The 19,066-nt window shown below is 46.8% G+C and overlaps 2 protein-coding genes across 4 annotated transcripts; both read right to left on the bottom strand.

The window, feature by feature from the left end:
- Positions 1-457: 457 nt before the first annotated feature.
- Positions 458-19,066, bottom strand: LOC111858344 (UDP-glucuronosyltransferase-like). Of its 3 annotated transcripts, none has more exons than XM_023840026.2 (6): positions 18,855-19,066; positions 17,725-18,724; positions 2,838-2,969; positions 2,212-2,299; positions 1,741-1,960; positions 458-1,540 (listed from the first exon to the last, which is right to left on the bottom strand). In XM_023840026.2, exons 2-6 carry the CDS (start codon positions 18,595-18,597, stop codon positions 1,258-1,260), a joined length of 1,596 nt encoding a protein of 531 aa, XP_023695794.2. In that variant the 5' UTR covers positions 18,598-18,724; positions 18,855-19,066; the 3' UTR covers positions 458-1,257. The 3 variants fall into 3 exon arrangements, with proteins under 3 accessions (XP_023695794.2, XP_023695793.2, XP_072557010.1); XM_023840025.2 differs by having other exon boundaries at positions 17,725-18,699; XM_072700909.1 differs by lacking the exons at positions 17,725-18,724; positions 18,855-19,066 and adding an exon at positions 4,716-6,435.
- LOC140577617 (UDP-glucuronosyltransferase-like) lies at positions 6,461-13,696 on the bottom strand. Its single transcript, XM_072700910.1, has one exon. It carries the CDS (start codon positions 12,616-12,618, stop codon positions 11,512-11,514), a length of 1,107 nt encoding a protein of 368 aa, XP_072557011.1. The 5' UTR covers positions 12,619-13,696; the 3' UTR covers positions 6,461-11,511.

Below are 19,066 nucleotides of genomic sequence, written 5' to 3'. Positions count from 1 at the left end.
GTGTGATACTTTGTTAGAGTAAAAACTCCCGCATGCGCCAGGAATGCTGGGAAATATGTTGGCTGAAGTATTTAGTTCCTTTCAGTGTCACCCCTGGCAAGCAGGCCTTAGACAAGGTGGCAGAGGGATCTTGTGACTTATATTGGGCACTAAGTGGTATTACTGTGTTGGCAGGGGATGATAAAAGTGGTGACAATGCAATGACACTTTTTCCAACTGCATGGAAGAAGGCGATGCTAATCCTAACCCATCTTCATACTGAATATTCAAGAGGAACGCCATCTACATGACTGGCAGGTGTGGATATTGATGGCTTCTAATAATTATGTTATGTATTAATAATGTAATTAATTAGTGGTGCACTCTAGTATAATTTAATACTGCCTTAGCCTTTAACATGATTAATCTCTTTTTCCTGTGTAAAAGTTATTCTTTATATATTCAATCAAGATCTCAGTCTTCCTTAAGTTATTTATTGTAGCGATCATTCATCAGTGTTTTAGACAGCCTGGCTGAGGGAAAAAAAATCTCTTTCTCAATCACAGTGCTTGATGAAAATTAACTGATAAGCAGCTACAGGAAGGCATCTGGGTGGTTAGAGCGGGAGGTCGTCTGCATGGTCCCTTAAGCCCTCAGAAGCAGCAGCTTCAACAACCTTAATTCGGCCGTCTGACGGGAATGGAGATTACGCACCACAATATCCCACCCAGCCCCAATCATTTCCATCTTTGCTTAAAATATGATTGCTTGAGGAGTAAATTTAGTTTAGATTATTTAGGATAATTTTACCAAAATTCTAGTTTATTTTTTTGTTTTGACATTTCAGCATTGTATTTCCTCTTGAAGTTACACTGTTGCTGTTATAAAACTAACGATATGTTAGTTTCGGGGGGGGAAAAAATCAAATGTTGCCAGGAGAAAAAGCATCTGTTCAAAACAGACAGTGACAGAGTTCAACAAAGGAACCAACTTCTGACATCTCCTGTCATTAGAACATAATAGCTTGAATGTCGGACATCCTTTCCTAAAAATATCTGACCTCATCTACTATTGTGCTTCTCGATGCTGGTTCAATAATAGCGTGTGTTTAGCACTGTTGATCTCATGCAGACCACACTGGTGATATTGAGGTACGAGTTGTTCATACAGATGTATTGTTGCCTTGTGAAATTCCCTCTTGTATTTTGAGCACCCCCCCCCCCCCGCTCCATGCACTCTTGAGGGGTCTTTTTTTCCTTTACATTCATTAGAGCATGCTCACTCCTTCTTCCTCTTCTGGCTTTTCCCTCGGAAGCACATCCTGATACAGAATCTGCAGCTTTTAACAATCACTATGACAACAGTGACAATTATGACGACAAGCAAGCTGATGACATCCAGGGAGTGGTACTGGATCCAGTTGAGATCATGTGCTGCCGGCCTCAAGTGGTCTGCCCCTTTGTGTCGCATGACAAATTCCGTCCAAAAGACTGCCAGGTCCAGCGGTTCTACGGGCCGGTCCTTGTGCACCGCAGAGAGCTTCATTATTTTGTCCTTATAACTGTAGAAGAGACAATGTGTGCAATACTCCATAAATGAATCCTATATCATTACTACAATTTTTAGCAATAAATAACAATTAATTTAACATAGATTACTTCATAAAAACACTTCATGGTTTATTTTGCAGTGGGAATTAAAACAACGGAATGTTTCATTTGTTCATTTGGGCTGCATATCTAGGTCAGGTTGAGCCCTCACCTTGAATCGTTGATGACTTTGTTGAGTGTCGTCACAATTTGTTCCACGGTGATGTCATAGATGTTAAGCATCTCCCCAACACCCCGGACCACCATGCGTTGCACGTTGTCGCTCTGGTCACCGAACAGCGGCAGCATCACCATGGGAACGGCGTTGCAGATTCCCTCATAGATGCCATGTGTACCTGCGTGAGTCACAAAAGCCCTGGCCTTTGGGTGGCCTTCAGAGAGAGGCAGAGACACAGGGGAGACGCAGATTGTTAAAGGCAGGCTGCCACCCAAAAGTAACATTAATATCGGAAATCATCAGATTTCCTGGGCTTAATAAAGTCCCAGCGATTTAAGTACATAAAAACAGAAGGGAATCTGTGTGAAACTCTCCATGGTTTAATGCCCTAACAGCCCCCTATGGCCTCTCCTCCCCAGCAAAAAAAGCCAGCTTGGAGACCAGCGCAGGAGCAGTAGTCCCCACCCAAGAGATCATTCTGTGGGAGCCACTTCATCAGCTTCACGTTCTCTGGGACGTTGGTGGGAACAGGTCCGGTGTATCTCCAGAGGACCTGCAGATGCAGACCAGAGCTCATTAGCCTGCTGGGGAATGCAGGGAGAAAGGAGGGGGGCAGCAATTGAGGAGTGAAGGGGGGGGGGGCATTATCCTCAGCACTTACGCTGGAACATTGGGGGCAGAACAAGGGAGAAAAGAGAAGCGAAAGAAAAGCAAGAGCTCTGCAGGAATTTGCTTTTTAAGCACCACTGCTGTGGCCCGATTTAGATGGATTTCCCAAGAGGCTTTAGCCAACGGAAGGGCACCATGTGTGCATACGACTTGGGTGATTTTATCAAGAGAGCCACTAAAAAAACTAGAAAATATGACCATTTTAAAATTTTTCACTGCCTACAATTTACAGATGATCGATTATTTAGGGTAAGAGCTGCAACTAATTGATTGCGAGGCTGATGTCTGCGGAATGTCTGTGCTGTGGGTCATGGAGTGGGTCATCACAACATACAGAAGCTATCCTGCCATATGGGGGCCACATGGTAGGGTCACCCTCCCCTGACATCGCCAAGGCCACGGTCACCCCGAGCTCTCCTTACTCTCTGAGGAATCTGCCGGAACGCCTCGAAGAAACACTGGGCCTTGTCTTCAGGCATCTGGGACACCATGGAGCCCAGGGTGAAGACCACAAAGCCATGCTCCCCAGACCCATTCACAAAGGTCTCCAGGTCCTGGGCAGGGGTGGGGGACGGACAGGAAGAAGAGAGGGGAAGAGACAGAGAGAGAGAGAGATTACTTCTCTGTGTGAATGCTACTGAGGGCAGGAGAGTACAGTCTTGGAATTATAATACATACTGTAGTTCCAAAATTTGCTCTGTGATCCACAAACAAAACTCATAATAAACTGTCAAATACAGAAAACCTCCTATGCGTAATAAACATGCATTTCTGTTAGAGATATGATTTGCTGAAATACTGAGAAGCAGAGATGAACAATGGACTCACAGTAGCAGTAGAACTCAGTGTGACCAAAACCCCCTGTTACTAATATGATCTATGTATTTCATTTCTTTGTCCTTAGTTCCTTTCTGCTGGAAGCCGATTCTGTTTTTTTCTACACAGTACCAGAGGTGGATGGTTCAGGTCCCGAAAGTAAAAATCCAAAGATTTTGTTTCAACCAACCATTGGAGTATAAAGAGTCACAGTCATTGAGTACTCAACTGGTTGGCGGAAACAATATCTTGGTCTGGATTTTTACTTTCTGGATCTGAACAATCCACCTCTACATAGTACAGTGTTGTTTATATATAGTATAGCATGCTATACTGTATAGGAATGTATAAATAACACTGGCATAACTAGATATAATGTGAAACTTGGTTTTTCTGGAGTAAATTTTGGACCATAAGTTTCAGCATTAAGACCAGTAATGTAACAGGAATGTACTGAATGTAGCAGGAAGTCTGTTTGGCATATAAAACAAAAGCTTTGACAAGCGGATTCCGAGAACAGGCAGAAATACCACATCACCACTGGCTGTGTGATAGCAGCCCCGCAAAGGGCAGCCGAGGGCCTCACGAATGTGGAGTCACACCCTGGGGCTTCCTCGCCGACCCCGCTTGCCCCTCCCACAGACAGCCCACAGGGTGGAAACATCGGCCTTTTGTTTCTCAGGTCCGTCCGGACCATCTGGGTGGCGTCGAAGGGGAATACGTGCAAACGGTCAGAAACTTCCTTGAGGAATGATCAGCTGGGCCGGGGATCTCCTCCAGGAACTGGGACTAGTCCAAGGCTGACTAGACAGAGCTGTTCCACAGTGCCCAGTACACAATGTTCCTGAATGTGTGTGCGTGACATGAGGTCTGTTACCAACATCTGCGCTCGCAACAAAGGCGAGCAAAAACACTTCCACTCCCTGTTTGAAAAAGTGTGGCAGATGAAAGGGCGGTGGGTAGGCAAAGAGGGATTTCCACACAGCCCCCATTGCATGTTTACCAGTTTGCAACCCCCTCCTCAACTTGAGGAAACATTGAGCCTGTTAGGGCAAAACTCTCCACACACCATCCCCCCCCCCCCGGCTCCCGGGTCACGTATGGCCGGATAGGATGTAACTTGAAACTCCAGCGAGGTGGGGGGAGGGCAGCATAGAGACTGACATAGAGTGAAACCATAATCATGAAAATGGCCCGACCCGTTCAGAGGCGATATAAGAAACGGTGCTTTGTTGGAGCAGCAGCGACACCAGCAACAAACAAATAAATCAAGGCCCATTCTTACGGCTTTATGGATCACGTCGGCACAACGCTTGGTGAAGCGGAGGTAAGGACTGTAAAAATGAAGGGAGAATGGTCTTACCTGCTGGGACACACACACACACACACACACACACATTCACATTGGGGGGGTTCAATGGCTGGGGGGAGCCAAATGAAAGCCATGTGCTGGAGTTCCAGAGTCGTCGTCTAGAGGGACTCACCGCGGGGAGGCTGTTCCTCTTGGCACAGTTGATACCTCCAATGAAGACCATGTTTGGCATGAGGGGTCGGGGGTACTCGAAGGTGAAGTCGTACCTCAGCAGCCAGATGGCGCCATGGCCAATGAGCTCCCTGTAGGTGGTGACTCGGCCCAAGTACTCGCTGGCCAGCTCGTCGAAGCTGGCGTAGATCACGCGGCACAGTTGTATCTCCATAAGTGTGGAGATCATGTTCCTCAAGCGCTGAGGGAAGGTCATCACGTCCGTGTTGCCTGTGAAGAAGCGTGGCACGAAGGAGGGGGGTGAGGGGCACTGCATGGCCTGGTATTCCAGACCGCAAGGTAAGCCGCGCAGGAAGTAGACCACCGGGATGTCGAGGACACTAGCCAGGATGGTGCCGCAGGGCAGGAAGGGGTCCGTCAGAACGACATCGAAGCCCTCAGACCGCAGCTTGTGCATGAGCGGCTCATCGTACAGCAGCCCCTTGCAGCCCCTCACTTGCAAGGCAGTGAAGTTCAGCAGGAGTCCCACATTGACGAAGAGGTCCATTGCCTGAGGACGCTTGCCAAATGCGTTGTCCCGGAATTTGTTCATGTTGTCTTCCAGCTCCTCCTTGTTATAGGGTACATGGAAGACCTCCGTGCGTCCGTATGTGGAGTCCCCGATCAAGATGCTGGTCTCGGGCACCAGCACCACGGTGTCATGGCCCCGGCGTGAGAGCTCGGCGACCAGCATCCGCATGCTCAGCCAGTGGCTGCCTTCCACGGGCATGACCAGCACCTTGCCCCCCTGCACGGGCCCCACAGCGCAGGTGCCCAGCCAGCCCAGCAGTGCAAACAGGGCCACCCAGTTCAACCCCGTCATGGCTCTCGGTCCTGGGAGCAGCAGAGCGAAGTCTGTGAGTGGGACGAGTGCCTCTCCGTAATCTGGCAGGCAGAGCGGTGAAGAGGGGGCTGTACTTCCAGGCTGAGGGTGTGTGTGTGTGTGTGTGTGTGTGTGTACGTGTGCGTGAGAGAGAGTGCATGAGGGCATGTGTGCACGTGTGCGTGTATGTGTGCATATGTGCAGCGCAGTCTGTATCTCTGCATGTATGCATGCAACCACCCAGTGCATGTTCATAGGCAAACCATAATCTCAAAAAGGCAACACAGCTGTAAACAAGTCAGCTTCGCGTAGACAGTTTAAGGAGGAAGGAAAGCAGAAATTCTCTACAGTTTTCCATAAATACTGCGATGCAAATGTTTAAAAAAAAGTTAATATGCAATGTGTGTACTTTATTTGTATCCTAATAAATCATGTATATTCCCCAGTATCTGATAAAAAAATGACACATATAGAGGATTCTCGACCCAGACTATATGTGTCTGCTAACAAAACAGTAAGTATGACTATCCGGATCGTCAGCCAGATGCTTTGCTCGCAAATAACTTCACTTCCCTATAATCTCCGGACTCGCAAGGAAGGAACAAAATAACCCAGCGATCAGTTGTTTGTTTGGTGGCAACACTGCCTCATGTGTCGTGCGGCATCCAAACCCTTTTCCTTACCCTGGAGCCATCCCCCACCCACTCCAAATAAAGGTATGGCGTGAGAAGCCGAGAGCCTCGTAAAAACAAACAACCTTATTTCCACACAGGAAAGTGAGATAAAATATCACGAAATGGCACCGGGGGGTGCAATAACAGCGGCAACACGGCAATCTGGTTTATATATAAACTTCTATTTTAAAACAAATGGATTACGTTTACCTTTTTCACTCGAATTGAATAGTCTTCAACCCAACATTTTTTTTACAATGAGAGCTACTTTAAAAAATCTCTTGCTGAACTGGGGGGGGGGGGGTCCGCTCGGGAGCACACTATCGCCATAAACTAAGAATATCTTACAGATCGACCTGTCGTTCACAATCAACCGGTAGACGATCAGAAATAAAGATTGTCCCATTATTGCTGAGTCAATATTCTACTATTTCTACTATTTTCCTACATGCATGGATGCATGTTTATAAGCTCTGTATTACGGATACCCGAGATCGTGTAGAGACTGAACTGTGGCATCGCCCCGAAATTCACAGTTCCACGCCCCAAAAGGTTTATGTCCTAACAAAATATATGTCCGCTAACTTCATTCGACTGGAGCTTCGCACGAACGACGTGGTTAAGCACTAAAACGCTGCCAGTCGCTGTAGGATTTTGCTTCTCTTTTGGTTAAAGAAAAAATTTAATGAGTTTTCAGAGTAATTGTGGCGAGGGTTTGCTCCCCATGAGCGTACGAGGGCTGTAAAACCAACATTAAATAGAAAACCACAATGATTGCGCAAATCATGAAGTCTGGCGCTAGTGATGGTTGCCTATTTGTAATGTTTCGTAGGGTGTGTGATTTTTATTAAACTGTTGCGTCTGCAACTTGTCTGTCTTGACCATGTTGCTTCAGAGACGATCAGTTAGTCCCGCTTGCTGGCGAGGGTGAGTCCTGTAAGCTCCGTGCTTCACAGCTTGTGCAAGAGAGATTAGGCAACACTGTAGCCGTAATATTAGTGCTTCTGAAAAACTCTAATAAAGACACAAAGCACTCCCTGAAGAAAATGCAGCTGATCTGCATCAAGAAATTTCTATGGGTAAATTTCCAACAACTAGGCTATTTATAAATAACTCAGACTCAGATTAGGGGTGCAGCAGGGGTTATTTGTTAGTTATTGGGAGATCTATCGCGATCAAAACGTGACAGCCTTTTATTTATATTTTACTTATATGACCCGCGGCATGATTGAAATAAAATCTGGCCTGCAGATCGATCTTTCGTCTTCCACAGAATAAAAAACTAATAAGCGCTGGTAAATTTCACAACATATGTTCTGCCCTTTTTCCTAGTGCTACGGGGCAGGCATAAATCAACATTACATCACACGTCGATAATGTATGAGAATGATTGCTACCCTTGCGTGTCGACGTGGTTTATCTTAAATATTAGTCATATTTTGTTGATATTTGTGTTTATTACAGACAACCCGAGATGTTAATATATTGTTTGTATTCTGACGGATTTTATCCATAAATTTCCACGGTACGCGTGTATTTGTTTTCCTTGTTGAGACTACTTTAAATTGTGGTCTTTGTTTTAATTAAAGTGAAATATTTAATCTAAATAATAACAGCCATGTACGATCCTGTTTTATCTGTAACTAAACGTATTTGACATTCAATTCTTATTCTGAGTCATAAGTCATAAGAACGGAATCATAAGTCGACTGCATTGTTAACCCTTAACTCAGCTCTGAAAATCATGAACGTCTAATTCAGCAAGCCTGGTTTGTCTCACTCTCATTAACACCCTGAGCAAGGTACTGCCCCCAAGCACTGCTCCCCAGGCACTGAATTCCTGTTCCAGTCCCTGCCCCTGAATCCCTGGATCCTGCTCCCGTGCCCCGCCCCTCGTCCCCAAGGAGGTCCCTGATCCCCCAAACCGTGCCCCTGGCTCCCATGCCCCCAGTCCCTGTCCCCGAGAAGGTCCCTGATTGCCAGACCACCGCTCCTCCCTCCTTAGTGGAGATGGAGGAGGAGCTCGAATGGAACCCCTCGGGAATTACCCTGACTTCCCCAGTGACTCCCCATGGAGTGACTCCTCCTCCACCACCACCCCAGCATGACAGATCCCGGCCGGGTCCCCGCCTCTTGGTCTCCTGGAAAGGGAGAGGACACCTGCTCCAGGGTTAGGGTCCCGCCCATCCTGCCCACACAACCACTTGTTTCCTCAGTCTCAGTCTCATTCTTTTGGTCACTACTAAAGGCTCATGACCGTAGGTGAGGGTAGGAACATAGATTGACTGATAAATTCACCTTTTGACTCAACTCTCTCATCAGCTGACAAATATGTTTATATAACTACTGATGTTGCACCGATCCGACTGTCAATCTCCCTCCATTCTTCCATCACCCGCTGCTCATTTGATGAGGATCGTGGGGATAGTGAAGCCATTGCCTCTGGTTTTGTGCAGCATTCAGACCATTCCCTCAACATTTACGGTTATTTTATGTAACAAGATCTTTGGTTCTAAGCGATGCATGAAAGAAACAGCCTTATTTCCACGTAAGAAAAATAAATAGTCTCAGAAAATGACAGGGACCCAAAAAATGATGCATCCCACACCACCCACCCAACACACCCAGACGCCCCCTGCTGTCTGTCTTGCTGATATTGCTTCAGGAAATTAACTAGATGACCTGTTGCATAACAGCTACAAACAACACAGTATCTGGCCTTAATTAAAATCCACTTGTTACTTACACAAATTGAGACCAACTCCAGTCCAACTTCAGAACTACAGAGAGATGCTGAGAACTGTCTCATCTCTGTGGTTAAGCTTTGTTTGATGACTGGTTTCACACTGAAAATGGGCAAATGTAACATTTATTCCGTTTCCCAATAGGCCGGAAATATGTTAAACAAACAGGGATTTTTAAATATAATCTACCACCTGCACTGTACAGTGAGTCACTCATTCATTTTCCAGCCAATTAACCTGGACAAAGTCATGGGGGCCTGAAGTCTGTCCAGGCAGCATGGGGCACAAGGCTGGAATACAGGATGCCAGTCTATAACAGGGAGCGAGCACGCACACACACACACACACACACACACACACACACACACACACACACACACACACACACACCCTACAGACAGAGCAGAGACACCAATTAGCCTAACTGCATGTCTTTGGGCAAAAACAATACACCCCCTGAGGTATCATTAGATTTCTATTTTAATTCTACCACTACAAGATGTGACAGACATACGGCCTCCGTGCACCTCAAGTGTGTATAAACGTTTTGTAGATCATAACCACTCAATATGAATTTCCCTCAATCTCCAAGCAAGGCCTGTCCATTTAACCCTTTCTTGAGTATGACTTACTGAAAGGGCCTTTAGTGTCAAGTTAGAAAAATAGAGTGTAAGTGAAAGATCACATCCATAGCACATCCAAGACATAGAGAAATCACTCTGTGGACACATGACGATGAAATGCTGTTACTTTCATTAGGGGGCGCGATACTTTCCTTGCTTCAAGATTGAGCTGGAGTGTCTTCTTCATACGCAGGGGCCAATTAAGAAATGGCTTTACTTGGGTTTGCCTTCAGAAAAAATACTCAAGTATTACAGATTACCATTGTTATTCCCACAGATGGGTGTAAAACGGAATTAGACTTAAATAATCAGTAATAATTTGAAGAGACACCTAGTTAAACTTGGTTGTGCTTATTTTAACATTATACAGGTTTTAAGTCATGGGTCTATACATTTGTAAAATATGTTACAGAAGGTTTATTGTAGGGCAGGGTTCTCCAGTTCCGGTCCTAGGGGGCCGGTCTGTAACACAGTTTGCAGATTTCCCTGCTCAGACAAACTAAACCTGACAATTGGCTGGTGAGCTGAATAAGGTGTGTTTGAGCAGGGAGACTAGCCCTCCAGGAGTGAAATTGGTGAACCCTGGTGTAGGGCATTATCTACTTTACTATCATGAGTAATGTAGGTTGTGTTTCTTGTTTATACTTCAGCACAGTAGGGGCATTATGCATCTCGCAGTCGCAGTTTAAGTATCTATAGAAGAACAAACAGTAGCATGTGATTGTTTTAAAAAGGAGTGTAGCAAACAACCTCCAAGCCCTTTTGTTTAAACACTTACTGTTATATCCATTAAATAATTAAATATTGAAAGTCTGAGAAGATTGTGACTAACATCTTGATAAATAAGTTCATATAGGAATTGAGGGTAGTAACCTTTCACACATGTTTACCACCACTCAAAGTACAGTATGCATGCATGCAACAGAGATGTTCACCATGCATTTGCACACATGCATTAAACCATGCATTTGCATGCATGCAACAGTGATGTTTAACACTCAAATCATGCATTTAAACCAACTTTGTAAACCAGCTGTTTGCACTCTGCATTAAACAATGTTTGCCATGCATTTTCCTGCACCCATGCAACAGTGATGTTTGCCATCACTCAAGCCATGTGTCTGCATGAGACCCTTGAGGTTTAGAGGCCCCTGCTGGCCATAAACAGTTACTACACTAGGGGGGACAGGGGTCCCGGGGTCCCGAAGTGCCTTTTTCAGTAGGACCCCAGAAACAACAAACCCACCCCTGACACGTGACACACTAATTCATGAACCGTGGTCAACGCCTAGCAAATGACAGAGCCGCTGCATAGTGCCCAGTACACAGTGTTCCTTGATGTGTGCACAGGGCATGAGGTCTTGTACAAATGTGTGCACTCGCAAAAACGCTTCCGATTCAACTCCCTGTTTGAAAAAGTGTGGCAGATGAAAGGGTGGGGGCAGCAAAGAGGGATTTCCACACAGCCCCCATTGCATGTATACCAGTTTGTACGCCTTCTCCTTCTCCTACCCATGTGTCTGGAAAAACACTGAGCCTGTCAGGGCAAAAATGTGCATCCCCCTTCCCCTGAAACCCTTTGGGGGGGGGGGGGGCAGCATGGTGATTGGCATGCAGTGAAGCAGTGATCTGGAAAATAGCACGGCCCTTTCTGGGGTAATGATAGAAACAGTGCGTTGTTGGAGCAGCAACGAGATGGGCAACAGACAAATAAAGCTGCTCTCCCAGGTCGGATTTGTTACGGTGTTTTACAGATCATGTCGGAATGTTGCCTAGTGACACGGAAGTAAGGGCTGTAATTCTTACCTACTGGGGGTGCTCACACATTCATAATGGGTGGGTTTAATGGCAGGGGGGGACCAAACAAAAGCCTCATGCTGGAGTTCCAGTGTCGTCATCTCAAGGGACTCACCGCGGGGAGGCTGTTCCTCTTGGCACAGTTGATACCTCCAATGAAGACCATGTTTGGCATGAGGGGTCGGGGGTACTCGAAGGTGAAGTCGTACCTCAGCAGCCAGATGGCACCATGGCCAATGAGCTCCCTGTAGGTGGTGACTCGGCCCAAGTACTCGCTGGCCAGCTCGTCAAAGCTGGCGTAGATCATGCGGCACAGTTGTATCTCCATAAGTGTGGAGATCATGTTCCTCAAGCGCTGAGGGAAGGTCATCACGTCCGTGTTGCCTGTGAAGAAGCGTGGCACGAAGGAGGGGGGTGAGGGGCACTGCATGGCCTGGTATTCCAGACCGCAAGGTAAGCCGCGCAGGAAGTAGACCACCGGGATGTCGAGGACACTAGCCAGGATGGTGCCGCAGGGCAGGAAGGGGTCCGTCAGAACGACATCGAAGCCCTCAGACCGCAGCTTGTGCATGAGCGGCTCATCGTACAGCAGCCCCTTGCAGCCCCTCACTTGCAAGGCAGTGAAGTTCAGCAGGAGTCCCACATTGACGAAGAGGTCCATTGCCTGAGGACGCTTGCCAAATGCGTTGTCCCGGAATTTGTTCATGTTGTCTTCCAGCTCCTCCTTGTTATAGGGTACATGGAAGACCTCCGTGCGTCCGTATGTGGAGTCCCCGATCAAGATGCTGGTCTCGGGCACCAGCACCACGGTCTCATGGCCCCGGCGTGAGAGCTCGGCGACCAGCATCCGCATGCTCAGCCAGTGGCTGCCTTCCACGGGCATGACCAGCACCTTGCCCCCCTGCACGGGCCCCACAGCGCAGGTGCCCAGCCAGCCCAGCAGTGCAAACAGGGCCACCCAGTTCAACCCCGTCATGGCTCTCGGTCCTGGGAGCAGCAGAGCGAAGTCTGTGAGTGGGACGAGTGCCTCTCCGTAATCTGGCAGGCAGAGCGGTGAAGAGGGGGCTGTACTTCCAGGCTGAGGGTGTGTGTGTGTGTGTGTGTGTGTGTGTGTACGTGTGCGTGAGAGAGAGTGCATGGGGGCATGTGTGCACGTGTATGTGTGCATACGTTCAGTGCAGTCTGTGTCTTTGCATGGGTGCATACTAGCTGTAAACTAGTCAGCTTCACAGTGGGATTTTCCCATACACAGCTTAATGACGAGAGAGATTAAAATTACACTGGGTCACAGAAAACCACAAAACTTCCTTAAAGTTTTGTGTTTGCATGGCAAACATTGTTTAATGCAGAGAATTCACAAAAGAATTGTATCAGGTTCAAGATCTCTACAGTTTTCCCTGATTACTGGGATGCAAAAGTTTTTTTTTTTATTTGCAATGTATTTACTTTATTTGAATTCTAGTAAATTATGTATATTCTTTAGTATCTGATAAAAATGACACATACAGAGGATTCATGGCCAAGAGTATGTGTCTGCAGACAAAAAAGGTGAGTATGACTGTTTGTTGACATTTGTCAGATGCTTTGCTTGCAAATCACTTCACTGCAGGTTTTTGTTTTTCTAGCGGACCTCATAGTGACTATACTTTGCCATAAAGCGACTATGTTATAAAAGAACTGATAGTAAGATGGCCATAGTACACACTGCTCTTGCGTAAAAACCCTTTTGATGTTGGTGCGGCTGCGTACAAACAGCCCAGACTCACCAGGAAGAGACAAGATAACCCGCCGATTGTTTGAGGAGGGCCATGGGGTTGCTGGGGGCATTGCCTCATGTTTTGTGTGGTAATCAGGTCCTTTCCCCTACCACAAACTGCAGCCTCACCAACTGGAATAAAGGTATAGCGTGAGCAGCCGGGGGCCTTATTTCCACACGGCAAAGGGAGACAAGGTCTCACGAAATGGCACCAGGGAGCAAAGGTGCGTGAACATAGACAGAAGCCCCCTGGGTAATTTCAGGTGTCAGAGTCCCGCCCACTATTTTCTACGATGGTGTAGTTGTCTGCCTGAGAGGGCATGGTCCAGATTAATTTGAATTTCGGTTCAGACACAAAAATATGGGGAAAATCACATCTTGTATTGAATCAAAACGGGACTCATTTTAGTTTTCGTAGATTTATTTTTCACTGTAAAGTATCCAATGACAGACCTATTTCAACATGATTATTTATAATAAATAGATGCTGTTGGAAGGCCAACAATGTGCTAAATTCCCCGGATGCCCCCCCCCCCCCCCGAATCTAATCCCAACTCCTCTCACCTAAGGAATTCTAAAATGCTTAACGCAAAAAAAAGCCTAACGTGTCTTAATGTATCTTGCGGCCTTTAGCGGTTGTCAACACTGTCCTTTGTAAACTGAATAAACCCACAACCTAACGGAGAACCTATATTTTGGGCATTAACTGTTTTCCTCTCCAGTGGTGTTATTCATAAGGAGAAAAGCTTAATGTGCATCAATGCACCAAAACAACAATCAAGTGTAACCAAATTTCACTCCACGTTGTATGAAAATCGTCTTCAGTTACAAGACTGAAACCAAATGCAAATCTTAAGTTTTATACGTTAAATGTCCTCCATAAGGATTCATGATAAGGAAAAGAATTTAACGTACATTAATGTAACAAAACATACACCTACAAATACCAAATCCCACTTTACTAACACTAAGCTCTATATATGACCAATGTGATTATGCCTAACAGCAGCCTCACCGCAAAGCAAAAACCTGAATGTTAAGCTGTTTTCTATAGGAAGGCATTGGAGAGGCTATGGGGGAAAATTTTAACAAGATTTATCAGGCCAAAACAACTTCGAAGCACAACCAACTTTCTCACTTGCCTCCCAGATCATAAAAACCATCTACTATGAAAAGGCTGAATGCATAGCCCACGGGATAATGTATAATTTGTACATTAAAACATGTGCCCCTACTGACTAGGACTATGGCTGTCACTTTTCTTTTAGCACATTCCAAAAATGTAATTATTTGGTGCCCCACAGTTTGAGCACCACTGACATGTACAATGTTCCTTGGAAGTTTGAAAAAGGTCCATGGAATACTTTTAGATTTACTGTGTTCACGAGATCATGTGTCCCTCCATGAATCGCCACCTTATGGTGGTGGAGGGGTTTGCGTGTCTCTGTGATCCTAGGAGCTATGTTGTCTCCTAAGGCAAATTGGTCCTATATGAGTGACTGGACTTGCGATTCGGAACACCCTCATGATGGTTAACATTAACAAAGTTGTAACCCAGCCTAGATTGGGAGACCGGGGTCCTGCACCAAGGGGCCCGACCAGGCATAACCTGAAAGGGTTACATGGATGCACCCTTCCGTGGGCCCACTGCCCGCAGAAGGGGCTGTGGAGGTACAGATGGGGTGGCAGTAGAAGACAAGGGCCTCGGTAGAGCTGTGCAATTAATCGAATTAATCAGAATTACAATTATGGCTTCCGACGGTTATGAAAAAAATTATAATCGAGAAAAACGATATTTGTTTGTATCAAATATTGAAATGAAGCCCTATTTTATCTTGCGCAATAAATCCAGATCGGTGCACTAATATTTCAGCCCCTCCCTAAATGCTGTTTGTAAATTCCCTGCAGCACAGAGATCAAAATGCATTCATGATCGAAATGGCAGGACGGGGACCTTTGGTTGACAAAAGAGGTAAATGCACATGAGTTATTTGAAGTCATTTTGGTTTCAATGAATTGGACCAAGAAGAACAACTATTTGCAGAATATATTTCAAAGCTGTGTCTGCACCACAAGGCAACACGACCAATTTATTTAACCACTAAAAGCTTCATCATAAAGTGCTCTATGACCAAACAGTATGTGAACAAAAAAACTCAGAAATGTCAACTCGTACTGCAACGCAGTTACACTTTAGGACATCCTCTACAATGCAACCGCGTATCCGACAAGTTCTCAGAAACACCGAGATATAACAGATGCCAGAACATATTATTTAGCAAAAGGCTGTGTGGATTTGTGGCCGTAGAGCTGTTAGTGCCTGACGAGGTGGTGAACCCTGAACCCTGTGGTGGACACCAGCAGTAAAGGGAGCTGTCAGGCTGAAGAAGGAGGTCTTCCAAGCTTGGTTAGCTTGTGGGACTCCTGAGGCACCTGACAGGTACTGGTAGGCCAGCGGAAAGCGGCTTTGGCAGGTGCTGATGCAAAAACTCGGGTGTAGGGGGAGTTTGGTGAAGGCCATGGAAAGTGACCTTCAGTCTGCCTCGAAAAGATTCTGGCAAACCATCAGATGACTCAGAAGAGGGAAGCAGGGTTGTACCCATGCTGTTTACAGCAGGGATGGAGGATTGTTGACCTCAAATGCAGATTTGATGGAGTATTTTGAGGGCCTCCTGAATCCCACTGATTCGCATACCATGGAGGAAGTAGAGCTGGAAGACTCAGAGAAGGACTTATACATTACAGGGGCTGACTTCACTGAAGTACTCAAAAAATTGTTTGGTCGTAAGGCTCCAGGGGTGGAGGATATTCGTCCTGAGTTGTTGAAAGCTCTTGATACTATTGGGCTGTTTCGGGTTACAAGCCTCTTCAACATTGTGTGGAGGTTGGGAACAGTACCTTGGGGTTGGCAGACTTTGGGGTTGTCCCAGTCTTTAAGACAGGAGACCAGAGGTTGTGTTCCAGTTTCAGGGGAATCATACTCCTCAGCTTCCCTAGCAAGCTCTATGCTGTGGTACTGGCGAGGAGGGTCCGCCCATTGGTTGAACCTCAGATCCAGGAGGAACACTGTGGATTCTGTCCAGGCTGCAGAATGCTGGACCAGCTCTTCATCTTCATCGGGATACTGAAAGGTTCATGGGAGTTTGCCCAACAAGTCTACATTGCGTTTTGTGGAATTGGATAAGGCATATAACTCTGTCCCTCGGGGGGTCCTGTGCAGGGTGCGTTGAGAGTATCGGATACGGGGTCTGTCATTGCAGCCCATCAGGTTCCTGTATAAATGGAGCAAGAATTTGGTTTACATCACCAGCAGTAAGTCAGACTCATTCTTGGTGGGTGTTGGACTCTGCCAGGGCTGCCCTTTGTTGTCGAATCTGTTCATAATTTCTGGGCGCAGCTGAGGAGCAGAGGTGGTCCGGTTCAGGGGCCTCTGGATTGCATCATTGCTTTTTGTGGATGATGTGGTCCTTTTGGCATCTTCGGGCTGTTACCTGCGATGAGGTGGTTTGATTGTGAAGCAGCCGGGATGCGAATGAGCACCTCTAGTTCCAAGGCCATGGGTCTCAACTGGAATAGGGTGGATTGCCCTCTCCTGGTGGGGGATGACAGACAGACAGGGGTCGCGGGGGGACCGGAGCCTATCCTGGGAACAACGGGTGCAGACGGGAACCAACCCTGGGCAGTCGCCAGCAAACCACAGGGCGCACACTCGCAAAGCCAGTTTAGACTCACGAATCAACCTATCTTGCACGCTTTCAGACCGTGGGAGGAAACTGGAGCCCCCAGCGAAAGCCCGCATGAACACGGGGAGCGCGTGCGAACTCCACAGAGAAAGGACCCGCAACCAAACCCAGGACCTTCTTGCTGTGAGGCAGCAGCGCTAACCACTGCACCACCACACCGCCCCCATTACTATTCTTATGATTATTATCATTATTATTATTAATAAATAATAACAATAATAATTACTCTGTCCAATATCTATCTATCTGTCTATCTATCTACCCGTCTGTCCATTTCAGTATCATAAGTACTGTCCTCTCCAACTTATTTTGGAATCTGTGGACAGTGACTGCAGATATTAGTGTCAATTTAAATTAGCCACTTCGCAAAAGTGGGTGGTTTTATTCATACCGACGTTTCATACATTATCTGTCTATTTATCTATATATCTAGATAAGATAAGATAGATCTTTATTGTCACTATTACAGAAATAGTGAATAACAGTTTAGCAGCTCTGTTTAGCAGCATAGAAGTAATACATAAGAGAATAAAACACACAAAAAAGACACAGCCATCCTATTATAGACTGAGTGTCTTAGTGCAATGAGCTCCCTATGTTAGTCCATACAGAAGACAGTCATTGAGGGGGGTGGCGGATGGGCGCCTTTTGACTGCCTGTAGGTAAGTCAAATCAATCAATCAATCAATCAATCAATCTATCCATCCATCCATCCATCCATCTCGGTATCACTAGTTCTGTCCTCTGCAATTGTTTTTGGCATCTGTGGACCCGTTTAGTGAATGGAACTGCTTTCTTGCGTCATCCTTACCTTCGGCAGGGCGCTCCTCACAGCACAGTTGATTCCTCCCACCAGGACCATGTTGGGCATCAGGGGTCGGGGAAACTCAAAGGTGAAGTCATACCTTATCAGCCGCAGGGAGGCGCCCCTCATCATGTCCACCACGGTCACATCTCTCTGGAGGATGCGCGATGCTAGGCCGTCGAAGGACCAGAAATACGCTTTACAGAGCAGGGGCTCCAGCATGCTGAGCAGCGTGTTGCCCAGGCGTTGACCGAATGACATGCGGTCAGTGCTGTGGGTTAAGAGTCGTGGCACGAAGGAGGGTGGGCTGGGGCAGCCGGTGACAGAGGGATAGAGCTCGCAGGGAAAGCCACGGAGCATGTACACGCTCGGGAGGCCAAGGTACTCTGCCAGGATCACACCAATCGGCATCAGGGGGTCCGTCAGGAGGGCATCAAAGTTCTGATCCCTCAAGTACGATATCAGCTCCTCGTTGTGCAGCAGGTTCTCTACTGTGGTCGTCATTAACTGGATGACATTGCTCATAGTTTTCAAGTAGACAGATACCCACTGCAGGAAGGTCTGGTTTCCCCGAAACATCTCCATGTGCGTAGAATGCATGGCCTCAATCGTGCTCTTAGTGAAGGACACCGGGAAGACCTTGGTGGTGCAGTGCTTGCTGGGCCCCAGCCGCAGGCTCGCTTCTGGGATCACCACCACCACCGAATGTCCCCTCCGGCCCAACTCCTCTGCCACGGCCTTCACACCAGTCCAGTGGCTGCCATCCACGGGCACCACCAGCAGACGACCAGCCTGTGCCAAGCTGACGACGATGATGAGGACGAAGGCCAGCAGTGGTTGTGAGGCGGCTGTGGCTTTGCGCATCCCTGCCTCAGTCATCTTTCCCTGACGCTGTCTGTAAGCCTTCTCCTTGATTAGTGGTCTCCCGTGTGATTAGCTGCTGTATACAATGTCACCCACGCTTCAGAGAAGGTGATTCCTCTGTCGTTCAGAACAGAGCATAGGGCTGTTGTAAGGTTTTTGGGTACAAAGTTCAAATTACGTTTATCTCAAAATGCGTTGATTTAATTCACACCCATTGAATAGGTATAATGCACAGACAAGAATTGTGTATCTTTGGAATCGAGAGAACTTACCCGATCCAGTTGTCCAAGTTGCAACATTGTTCGCTAAAGTATTCCAGAGTAATCTTGTGCGAAATGAGGCTTATATTTCAAACATATTACACTAAAAAGCGCCTCGCAAAACGAAATGCTTATTCGCTTCCGCATTCCCTTCGCAGTAGGGGAGGGCGTAAAAATACCATATGAGGGTGACGATCTGGAAGTGTTTTACGCTTTTAACAGCA

The sequence above is a fragment of the Paramormyrops kingsleyae genome, chromosome 16, assembly GCF_048594095.1.
Source record: "Paramormyrops kingsleyae isolate MSU_618 chromosome 16, PKINGS_0.4, whole genome shotgun sequence".
NCBI lineage: Eukaryota > Metazoa > Chordata > Actinopteri > Osteoglossiformes > Mormyridae > Paramormyrops > Paramormyrops kingsleyae.
This window is presented reverse-complemented; position numbering and strand designations above follow the sequence as displayed.